The 11,758-nt window shown below is 49.5% G+C and overlaps 1 protein-coding gene across 4 annotated transcripts in view; it reads left to right on the forward strand.

Annotated features, from left to right (window-relative positions):
• Nucleotides 1-11,758, forward strand: part of LOC118227489 (PHD finger protein 21A-like) — a 79,489-nt gene that overhangs the window by 60,882 nt on the left and 6,849 nt on the right. The window contains exons 8-18 of one of the 4 annotated variants that reach the window (XM_035418001.1): nucleotides 3,760-4,014; nucleotides 4,549-4,644; nucleotides 5,963-6,265; nucleotides 7,068-7,178; nucleotides 7,744-7,795; nucleotides 7,987-8,066; nucleotides 8,410-8,467; nucleotides 9,578-9,600; nucleotides 10,624-10,779; nucleotides 11,266-11,341; nucleotides 11,586-11,689. In XM_035418001.1, the coding sequence (XP_035273892.1) occupies nucleotides 3,760-4,014; nucleotides 4,549-4,644; nucleotides 5,963-6,265; nucleotides 7,068-7,178; nucleotides 7,744-7,795; nucleotides 7,987-8,066; nucleotides 8,410-8,467; nucleotides 9,578-9,600; nucleotides 10,624-10,779; nucleotides 11,266-11,341; nucleotides 11,586-11,689 (1,314 nt within the window). Of the gene's footprint in view, nucleotides 1-3,759; nucleotides 4,015-4,548; nucleotides 4,645-5,962; nucleotides 6,266-7,067; nucleotides 7,179-7,743; nucleotides 7,796-7,986; nucleotides 8,067-8,409; nucleotides 8,468-9,577; nucleotides 9,601-9,741; nucleotides 9,909-10,623; nucleotides 10,780-11,265; nucleotides 11,342-11,585; nucleotides 11,690-11,758 lie in introns of all 4 variants that reach the window. The other 3 variants (XM_035418000.1, XM_035418003.1, XM_035418002.1) reach the window with 3 other exon arrangements.

Raw genomic sequence — 11,758 nt, forward strand, 5'->3', positions numbered from 1 at the left:
TTTTTCCTCCAAAGCTTGAGGGGAGGATTTGCAAGTCCCAGGCATGTCGCCATGAAGCCCTCGGAGGACAGCGCTTCCACCGCTGAAAGGAGCGAGAGTCGTTTGGACCCAAAGGACGCTGTTGAACGCTGCAATTAAAAGCGTTTGAAAGCGCAGGAGGCCCCAGGCTGAGGCTGGTTGAGGCTCCGGGCAGAAGGTGGAGAGTGGAGGGATGGGGGTAGGGCCATCTTTCTGCATCAGTATGTTCCTCTGAGTGCCTCTCTGGGCACGGCTGTTGGAACACAAGCCCCTCATCCAGGGAAGCGGTTCAAAGGGCCCCCTTTTTTCTGCGCACGAGGAGACGGCGATGGGCACCGGCTGCTAAGCCGCGCCGAGGACAGATTTTGGAACGGGGCGTGAAATTAGCACGCGGCGCGGAGCCCATGAATGGGCGCGACTGTGTGGAAGCGCAGCTGCATATCGGCGGCGTCTGATGGCCCGCCGGGCTGCGGCTCTCCAGGGGCAGACGGGACCCTGCTTCGCCTCCCTGCTTCGCCTCCAGTGCTTCGCCTCCCTGCTTCGCCTCCAGTGCTTCGCCTCCCTGCTTCGCCTCCAGTGCTTCGCCTCCCTGCTTCTCTTCCAGAGAACAGCTCTGCATCCCTCCTCCGAACCAGATTTTCATCTCTCCCTCTCTCTACTGCCTGGAGCGCGAACGCGAGATTTAATGAATTTGTCTGCTTATTTAATTTGAATGTTTTTTGTGTTCATTACAAATTGTAAAAATACAAGTTTTTCGATGCAAGGCCGTAGTTAAAACTAGTTTTCATCTACAGTCCCTTCGGTGGCTAAAGCAATAAAAAGTGAACCCAGACGCAGCACCGTAGAGAGACCAATAAAATAAACACAATACAATTGCCATATCATAGGCTGAGCCAGAGCATCAGTACATACTGTGGATTTCCATAAAGATATTAAATTATGGATGGTCATAATTCAGAGGATGTGCAAAAGCCTTTTTCCAGACTTGGAGTCGTGGTTGAGTATGGGTTTTATAAACCTGGCCGCATTGTGACCGCTACCGCAGTTTCAGTTTAGCACTGTAGACATGAGTGTCAGAATCCTCCTTATTCATTTTATTTCAATGCTTTTAGTACACTTGGGGGTTGTAATTTGCAAGAAGGTCGGTGACCATTTCCATCTTCGAAGGGTACACCACTAAATAAGATTTGGTTAATATTTTACAAGCCGCTTTGTTCCCCCAATTTTTATTTATTTTCCAATTTGAAATGCCGGGGAATTCTAAGGCTATCCGACAGTCTGCAGTGTTCTCCTCTTGAGTAAGGAAGCCACAGACTAGAGCGTACTTTCTCCAGAATGTTCTGCCAGGCGCTGCCTCTGCCCTCCATCATCTGAGCCGCGCAGCTACTACGTCAGCGCAGCGCTCTGCCTGCGCAGTTCCTGCGGACTGGCTGCAACCTCTCCGCCCACCAGAGGAATCCTTACCACGCGACGCGGCGGAGAACCCGCCGCCGGCTCTCCCTCGGCAAAGCCACGGCCAAAATCTGCAGTCGCCCCACCGGATTCCCGGCAGCAGATGGCGCCGTCAGGATATCGCTGCTCCAGAAGCCCGTGCTTTCCCTGGATACGCCACCAGAGATCCCCTAGATTAGTTCGATTTGAACAAAGGTGACCCAAGGTTTAGTTTTTCACGATGGGGGGGGGGAAACAAAAGATTTACTGTCGACGGCTACCGACAGCCGGCCCAGTCCTCCCCTTCGTAGGTGCGTCGTAGCGTCACAGGCCTGAGATTTATGGCCTGCTCTTAGCGGAGATGAAACGCTGCGCTGGCTGCCTCCCGGAGCACTCAGACGCAGGAAGTGCTTGCGCAGGGGAAACGTCGGGGGGCTGCTTCCCGAACCGACAGAGCCAGCAGAACGGCTGATGAAGTGCTGTCCCTCTGACCCACTTGCTGGGTGTGGGTCAGTGGTCCAGGAGCCCGGGGGGGAGAGGGGAGAGGGGAGGGAGGGGGGGAAGGAGGGGAAGGAGGGGAAGGAGGAGTCCGTTTTCTTTCAGGCCTGGCCCTGGCGTAAATCCTCAGGCCAGATTGAGCCTAACGCCCCAGACAGGTGCTGACTCTGCAGGGGCACACGGCACACGTGCCCCAAAATGTGACCATCCCACACCCCCACCCCTGCCACACCTATCCACTCTGCCTCAGAGCCAACTGTATCTCATTTGGCCAAAAATCCTGTTCCTGCTCTTTTACTGGTGTGGTCTTAAAAAAAAAAAACCCAAAAAAACTTTAACGGAGCTTATCCTCGCCCCCTTTATGCAGCTAATTAGAGATGGAAAACTTCCCGCCACAGCCCTTGATTAATGGATGGAGCGTGGTCAGTTTATTCCCCCTGCATATGATGACTTGAAATGGCTTCCTGGATTGGACATCTGTACATATCTCAACTCAATGTGCAGGCAAATGAAGGGCTGAAACTGTAGCCGAAGACAACACCTTTTTATAATCGGGAATACAGCTATAAAAGAACCACTTAAAGTGTACTTAAACTGCAGTTTAGTGAATGTATGTGCTGCTCCTCACCTTAATTTAAGCAAAACTCTTCGCCAAAGAGCCCTTCGTTTTTTTTTATTAAGCGATAAAGCAAGCTAATTTGAAATGTTACTGTGGTTCTGTAACTGGACCTACAACAATCAAAGTCTTAAAAACCTCTTCACCATGCCACCATTCTCAGCACTGTGTACTGAGCAACCTCACAGTATGTTGGAAACTGAGGGCAGAGAACGGGCAGTGTTGAAGTTGTCACTTTCCTGTTTCCACAGAACATTCGCTGAATAATGTCCTTCCATAATGAATGTGGGACCGTTGTTCCACAGCATGATTTGAGGGCTAGTATTCAGTTTAAAACAGTCACAACATAAAGGTATTCCGAAGGGAGTAGTAACATGTAATTGGCTAAGAGGGAAAATATGCAGCGCCCATCTGAAATTGTCCATTCCCCTTGATAAAGATGAGCAAAAAAGCCTGTATAAAATAAGCAATGCAGATAATGATATATTTTATGCTCAAGTATATGTATATGTATATATATATATGTTTTTTTGTTTTTTTATCCCAGAAAAGGTGTCAATTATTCACACCCTTGTTTTCAGTACTTTGTGCACCCTCCCCTTCCAAGGATAATACTACTAAGTCATCTTTTATAGTGTTTAATGAGATTGGTGAGCTTGGTGTGAATAATTTCAGAGGCCACTAATGCTGAGACATCAGAACCATTAAATCTGGACGCGTGAAAGCTCTCTTCCCCCGAGACAGCTTTTACATTTTTTATTTTGATGCCCGCTGAAGGTACGGAAGAACTTGAAAAAGCCTTCGCTTTGCGGTTTAGTTTCTTTAAGCCACGGTTTCAGCATATTTCCGGCACCAGAAACGACTCGAGACGAGAGCCAAAGGAAATATGGGGAGGCCTCTGCGGACAAGCCAGGGAGGATGAGAGCACGGACAGGGAGGTGGAAAAGTTCAGCGGATAATCACATTACCCGCGCGCTTTGGGCCTTCTCACCGACCGGTTCATATCATTCTTACATGGAAGTACAGACTGTTAAAAATAGTAAAAAGAGCAAGTCATTACTAGCTCAGCTGGGCTAAGATCTGAAACATTAGAGACAGCGGTCTAGACTAGCAGGCAGGGGTCTTTAGAGCCGGTGAGCACTTGCGTGACCGCTGTGCCTGTCCTAATCTTGGCTTCCCCGCGTGTCTCTGCACAGAGGACCGTGACGGTCACCCCGGTCATCACCACTAAGACTCTACCTCTGGTGCTGAAAGCCGCCACCCCGACCATGCCCGCTTCCGTGGTGGCGCAGAGGCCCACCGTCGCCATGGTGACGGCCATCACCAACACGCCCAAGCCCAGCGTCGTCAACTCCGACTCGCAGACGGCGCCAATCAACCTCCAGACGTCCGGCAAGCTGACCAATCAGGGAGCCGAGTCCATGCGGATCGTCTCCAAGAACGCCGTTGTCGTAAGTTTCCCTCCCGCGCCCCCCTGCCTTCGCGCCGTCTGTCTGCGGAACAACCCGGAACACTTTCGAAAGGTCACCCGAGGGAAATCCACGACCTGAAGAAAACTCGCTTTACATCTGTCTAATGATTTGAGTGTAACGCTGCCAGAATACACCCTGAGGCAGTTCCAGGAGAGATGTTTGTCTTCTTTGCATGAACTGCCTGCCATACAGGGTGAAAAACATTTTTTTAGCAGGCTAAAATTAGTCCTGCTAAAAAAGAATATGGCGAAAAGGAAAACGTTTTTAATTGAGCACTGGTGAGTTAGTGGACGGAGTACTGCAAGGCTGGAGGGCACTTGAATTATTCCAGTACTGGTGTAACTGAATAGCTAAAATCATGTTAGCCTGAGATGTGAAATTATGTAGTGCGTTTAGTGTGCACGTGCCGGGTGATACAAACGGTGCCTGCGTGTTTGTGTGTGTGTGTAATGCCCCCAGTGGAGGTGTTTGGTTGGATTCTGGGCTGTCTGTAATCAGGTGGTTTTGTCACAGGTGCAGGCCACCGCCACCTCCGCTGCCCAGCCAATCAAAGTCCCGCAGTTTATCCCTCCCCCCCGATTGACGCCTCGGCCCAACCTCCTGCCGCAGGTGAGTGCCCACGGACCCGCCCACACCCGGTGGGCAGTGAAGCGGGAGCTTGCTCCAGGGTGGGGTCCCTCTGTGGGAATACAATTCTCCTTGACCCAGTTAATTCATACACTGCTGTGCAGGGTAACATTATACTGTTCAGGTAGGCTTTGTTGTTAACAGTTTTGTTTGGAAAAACATGGTGGCTAATTTAAGAGACACTAATTTTAGAGATGTCTCTATTCAGTGTGTTCATCGGTAGAGAGGGTCTGTGCATTCTAGGACTCAGTGTTCATAGTTGATAGAGTCAAAACAAAAGAAATGTTGAATTTTAATGTAGCATTAAATTACATCCAGTATCTCCATATTATTATTGGGGAAGACCATGGTATATAATGGAGCAGTGTCCTGTAGGCACGCTAAATCTTTTACAGAATCATCAAGTGATTCTGTGGTTATTTCTCCACGCTTCCTTCCAAAGAAATGCACATACATTTTCCAGAATTATTGTGTTGTCAGGCATTCATGAAGCAAGGATTATGTTGTGGCTGCATGTGAATTTCATTTGATTTATGTCACTAGGCATTCTGAGACCCAAATTATTGCTCACATTTTATGCTAAACTTGCAGCATATAGTGTCCTTGTCCAATGCATGCAGTAGTAGAGGAATAGAGTTAGTAAGGAAGAATTTTATACTCTTGTGTATGCGTGTGTGTGTGTGTGTATGTGTATGTGTGTGTGTGTGTGTGTGTGTGCGTGTGCGTGCGCATGTGATGTTATACTGGATTATTGATAGGTTTAAACTTTAAACATTTAATTTCATGGTTTTACTCCAAGGCATTTTCCACAAGAGCAGTTTCTGCAGAGAAGATTAAAGGAGAAGCCACAAATATTATTATAGACTAACCAGATGGTCAGTTGCATATGCTTAACATCGGGGTTAAATCATTCTAGTTTGGCGATTTTAAAACATTGTGAAGGGACATGACAAAATGACTCTGCATTTGCCATGGACATTTTCCAGCAGCGGCAACTGCCGTTACCAACCAGAACCTCCTGTAGTTACGAAACAACTGCACAGAAGCAGTGTAGGAGCTGGCCATTTGGTCTGTTAGAAAATCTGCATAAGAGCAAAGCTGAGAGGTGTTAAGTAATTCAGGACCAAAGCAAGATTTTAGATTTAGATGTAGATGCACTGGCAGTACAGACTGGCATTAACTGGGTCTGCAGCGTCGGTCAGTTATGCTACGGTCTGTGAGACGCAGCCAGAAAGCCACCCGATGAGCCCTGGGGTCGACCCGTGCGCTCCTCCTCACCCGCGACCTCACCCTCCGCCAGGTCCGGCCCAAGCCCATCACGCCCAACAACGTGCCCATCGCCCCCGCGCCCCCGCCCATGATGGCGGCCCCCCAGCTGCTCCAGCGGCCCGTGATGCTGACCACCAAGCTGACGGCCACCTCGCTGCCCTCCGCCACCGGCCCGATCCACCAGGTGCGCATCATGAACGGCCAGCCCTGCTCCACCGTCGCCAAGACCCTGCCCGCGGGCCAGCTGACGGGCATCGTCATCACCACCCCCGCCACCACCCGCCTGGCCAGCCCCCAGACCCTGCAGATCAGCAGCCTCAGCCCTGACACCAAGGTAAGTACAGCGGGGAAGGGCCCGGACAGTAGCACTAGGCCTCAGGCAAGGACAGTGCACAGTGCACAGGGAACCTCCACTAAAAGGTTAGCCTTGAAAATTAGCATAATTTGAATCCATTTGAATGCATTCACTGTACTGTACCAGCATCACACTGCTCGCCCTATTCAAATGAGTTGGAAATTAGCAGTAAGCCTATCTCTGGCACCCAGTTATTTCTATAGCAGGTATTGGGGTGCATAATAAGTAAGCTCTGGTTTAGAGGCCAAGCTGGGTATCGACTAAGAAGCATTTCCAGATGCACCTAATTTTGTTTATGTGAATGTTTTTCTTCTTCTGTCGGCATGAGTGATGCATATTCTCCAAGGAGCCTTTCAAGGGTGAAGATTTCATTAAAAGATTATCGGTGGTCAAAAGTTGGTGCTCTTGTGTTTAAATTTCTGCAAAGATGTACATTTATCAGAAGTTTGGGGTAGTCTTCCATTTTCCCTCTCTGAGCAAAGCCTGCTTGTGAAGTCTATAATTCTTTTCTCCGCGGACAACGTGCTCCTTTGAGTTTTCTTTTCATATATTGAATTAGAGTGCTTCGCCAGCATATAAATCATTAAATGCATTTCCTACCACCTCTCAGTAATAGCACTGTTTTAAAAATCTCTGCAAATATTTAAAAAACGCTTTGCGGGGAAACATTCTTTTTATGCCGGACATTAAATTGATTGTAAGTAAAAATGTGCAAATTTGCATTTGGAACACCTTGTTAGCTGGTCGCTGAGCAGGCGAGGTGCTGCCGTTTCCCTTCCAGACTGTTAAAGCGCAGGGCGGGACAGATCGAAAGGCATCGGCGACCACCCCGTCCTCCCCCAACACTCCGCCTCCCCCGCCACCCAAGCCCAAACACGAGGAGAGCCCCCAGGTAGAGCTGTGCAGTACCCCACCCCCCCCTTAAATAGACCACCGGCTGCAAAAACTCAAATGTCATTCTGTTACCTGCAGAAAAATGATAACAAAATCTGTAGCGATGTAATCGGTATGTTAAAAATATGATTACCAAATTAAATTTTATGTTCCTGCGTTACATTGTGAGTAGTTGGCATGCAACTACAGATAAACACAATTATTTGCTAATTTTTTTAATGTTCGTCTTCGAAATATTGTTTATGTTCATAGTTTATAGGAACTCCACTCACTGGAAAGCATTCATTTATAGATGTGCGTTTTATTTTGCTTGCATGAGAGTGTTCGTTACCCTGGCTCAAGGCTAGGCTTGTGCAGATATGGTTGAGCAGTTATGTGAATATTAAATATTTCTGGCGTAGTGGGTGAAGAGAGCACAGTTAACAGGTGGTACCCCTGTTGTGGATCTTCTTGCTTCAAATAATACACCTAAGCCAGGGCTGGTAAATCATATGAGCGATGTTCATCCATTCAATCAAGTAGTGACTCAAATGACTGAACCATCCTTGTAATCTCTTCCTCAGAAACTTGCCTTCATGGTGTCTCTAGGGCTTGTGACACACGACCACTTGGAAGGTAACAGAATTTTAAGTGAATCCCAGTCTAAATGAATCCCAGTCTAAGTGAATCCCAGTCTAAATGAATCCCAGTCTAAGTGAATCCCAGTCTAAGTGAATCCCAGTCTAAATGAGTCCCAGTCTGTTGTATTCGGTGGCGTTTTGAAACACATTTTCTGACCTCGCCCGTTTTCCTTCACGGCGGAGCAGAGATCCAGAGCCGGAGACAGGAACGCAAGCGGAGGACGACGGCGAACCCAGTTTACAGCGGGGCGGTGTTCGAACCCGAGGTACGGTCTCCCGCGGGGTCCGTGCTCGAGAACGGACGGAAAAGTGTCTTGCATCCTCCCTTGAATGTTGAATGAATCCCATCAATCGTAGCGTAAATGAAACTGGCCATCAAATTAACCTCAGCTGAATCATGGTTGAAAACCATTGCACTTTATGTAGAGTATGGTCAGGTATTGAACATCAGGCTTATGGGTTTGTTGTATCCTGGTGACAAAACATTATTGGCGAACGTGACCGTTCACCTGCAGCCAAACTGCGAGCTGCAGGCGAACGTGACTGAACCTTGGGCTATTGCAGACGAGCACGTCTGCCCGCTCTAACGCAGTCTCCCCTTTTGCGCAGCGCAAGAAGAGCGCGGTCACCTACCTGAACACCCTGCACCAAGGCACCAGGAAGAGAGGTCAGTGTAAAACCACGCCCGCCGCGGCTCGCCGTATCCCAGCAACGCCGCCGCGTCGGCATCGCAAGAGCTGGGCACGGGCTCTGGCGCGCGCGCGAAACGCAATCGCTTCTCAGAGGCGGCGCATTGACGAAAGGGGCCGTCCTTCAGATCGCTCCGGACTACTTGCAGCACTGAATCATAAAAAACCGAATCACACTTACATGAGGATTACTCTCGGCCGGTGTACAGGCAACCATATAGAGTAATGGCGCCATATATTATGTTGAATTAAATCGTCGCAAAGTTGTTAACAGTTTGTTTACATCATATTTAGTGCCGCATGATCGGGGTGTAATTGGGTGCCGGTGCACTAGGCATTACCGTTTTGTTCGCCGCACGCGATCGGAGGTACGGGCGGGCGGCCGCCGGCCGAGCCGGTGGCGATGGGCACAGTAATCGTATCCCTGTTTTTTGCCTGCAGCTTCTCGTGTTCGGTGTCACGGTATTAGATAAGAGGCTAACTCTCTCGCCTCTCTCGCTTCTTCGGGTTCCACTGACCAGCTCTTCCCGGCTCTCTGCTCGCATCGCGTCCTCTCCCCCCCCACCGCCGCCTCGCGCCAGGACGCAACGGGCGTGTCCTTCCGCGAGAGACGGCCTTCACCTCCCTAGTGCATGTCGCTGTGCAGCCACAGTCTGAGAGCAGCCACAGGCAGGCGGTTACAGAAGTCTGTCTCGTGTCCGCGTGACTTAAAGACTAAAAATAATTACCTTTGGTGGAACGGAACTTTTTTTCCTCAGATAATTCAGAAATTTTCATTTGCATTTTGAACACAATTTTATGAATCACATAGTATAGTTTTTTTCCCTCAAAAAAGAATCACGTTGATTGGAAAATGAGGAAACATTTACTTGTTGGTGTGACTATTTTAAGGATTCATTTCACATTTCACAAACGCAGGTAAGATTGAGGGACAGCTATAGCGTTCCTTGCCCTGCCCTGTGATTGGCTGTCGGCTTTGCTCAGTAGCTCCTCCCATTTGCAGTGCATGCAGCAGCTTTCTCTCCGCCCCTTTGCACTAACTCTGCCGTCTGTGCCTCTCCGCCTGCTCTTTTCCCCCTCCACGCTAGCCAATGAGGATCCCTTGTCAAAGGTATGTCAGACAAATGTTTGTGTTTTTTTTTCCCCCCTCCCTTGTTTCCATCTTTTCTTTTCTTTTTCTTTTTCTTTCTTTTTTTTGTTTTTTTGTTTTTTTGTTTTTCGTTTTGTTTCTCGTCTGTCTCATTTCGCTCAGGTCGCCCTCCCAAATACAGCAGCGTTCCGGAGCTGGGCTGCCACACCCCGACCTCCCCCTCCAGCAGTCATCCCGCCTCCCCGGCCCCCGACAAGCTGGAGACGGGGGGCTTTCACTTCCCTGCCCACCCCCACACCCTCCCTCTGCCCAGCCCCAGCTCCGGGGATGTAAGTAGCTGCTGGAGTTGCACAGTAGACCAACCGGGAGTAGCGGAAGCCCTGCTCCAGTCCCGCCCACTACCCCCCCCCCCCACCCCAACCCCCACCCCCCAATCGGACCGCCCCCTCTTTTTCTGGGAGAGGCTCTCGTTATCACAGAGCCTCCACGTACACAGTTCCCTCCCAAAAGTAAGGGCCGAACTACACACCTTTATTGATTTTTTTTACCCCCCCCCTCCCCCCCCAGTCTTAATGTACCATTACATCCATTGTCCATTATTTTTCATTATTTTTGTTTCAATGGAGTCTGCAGCCTTACAAAGTGAACAGTCTTTCCCCTCAGGGCCCTTAACTGAAGATATTTGTGTCATCGTCCCTGTGTGATTGAAGCAGGCTCTTGTGCTGGAGGTAGACTCACAAGGTTTTATTTCTGCCCTTTCTGATCTGCCCGTGTTCGCAGAACAGCTGGCTGTTGGACAGCAGCGCTCTGTAAAGTCGGTTATAAGACGGTAATAAACCCGGTCTTTAACGGTTGCGTTCAAAGCGAGCGCCACACAGGCCCAACCGCCGTAGAACAAACAGACGAGCCCCTAAACAAAGTTTTTTTTTTTTATTAAAAAAAACCCTGGCACCTGCCCTCCCAATTCCCAGCCACGCCTCTCTACCTCTGATTGGTCTGGGCTAGAGCGGCAGTAACACTGATTGGTGCAATTCCTCCTGACAGGGAGACATCCATGAGGATTTCTGCACTGTGTGCAGGCGCAGTGGCCAGTTGCTCATGTGTGACACGTGCTCGCGTGTCTACCACCTGGACTGCCTGGAACCACCACTGAAAAGCATTCCAAAGGGCATGTGGATCTGCCCCAAATGTCAAGACCAGGTAAATACAGCACCTGCTGAGGTGACCTTGCTTGCCCCTGTTACCCCCTCTTCCCGAGCCCCGCCCAGCAGTCCAGTGTCCCACGCAGGCCTATTCATTTTTGGGGTGGAGGCCACCTACCGATACCCGTTGTGGATGTGACGAAGCTGACCCTATAATCCCCTGCGTCTTTGAAGGTGATAAGAGACTGTTCCGTGCTTTGTAAGTTCCAACATGGTTTTCCAAAATTTGTTCTTTTTTTTTTCTTTGGCTCGTTTGTTTTTCAGTTTCGAGGGTTCATTTGTTCTGTAAGTGAAAGATGGCATTTCATTCATTTGTGTTCATCCTCACCCTGGCAATGGGTGAATGTTGGGATGAACACGAGGGGGGTCAGTCCCCTTGTCCATTCTGTGGTTTTTGGGGGAGAATGTGGAACGGGTTCGCTTTCCTTTCATCTTGAAACCAAACTGTCACCACGATGATGTTGCTTCCTTCTTTACGTTCTAGATTTTGAAGAAAGAAGAAGCCATTCCTTGGCCGGGAACCCTGGCAATAGTCCATTCCTACATCGCGTATAAAGCAGGTAGAAAACCCCAAGCAGAAGCTGTCGTTCTCGGCTAATCTTTCTAGGTACTCTAATTCAGGCGTGCTGATCACCCAGGAGTCATTTTTCAGCCAAGAGAAGGGGCTTGTGTTACCAGCATGAAGCGGAGGTTGTTCATGTCCCCTTCTTCCTGTGAAACCAGATGCAGTACTTGTGCGATTTCACCCCCTCTCTTTCTCTCTCTCTTTGTCTGTCTTTCTCACTCGCCCTCCGTCACGGGCAGCTAAAGAGGAGGAGAAGCAGAAGCTGGTGAAGTGGAGCTCGGAGCTGAAGCAGGAGCGTGAGCAGCTGGAGCAGAGGGTCAAACAGCTCAGTAATTCCATAACGGTGAGCGTCTGCCCGCGCGCGCCTGGGGTCATGCAGCCTCTCTCTCTCTGCGGTCAGCTCTAACGTGTT

This window comes from Anguilla anguilla, chromosome 5 (assembly GCF_013347855.1).
Source record: "Anguilla anguilla isolate fAngAng1 chromosome 5, fAngAng1.pri, whole genome shotgun sequence".
NCBI lineage: Eukaryota > Metazoa > Chordata > Actinopteri > Anguilliformes > Anguillidae > Anguilla > Anguilla anguilla.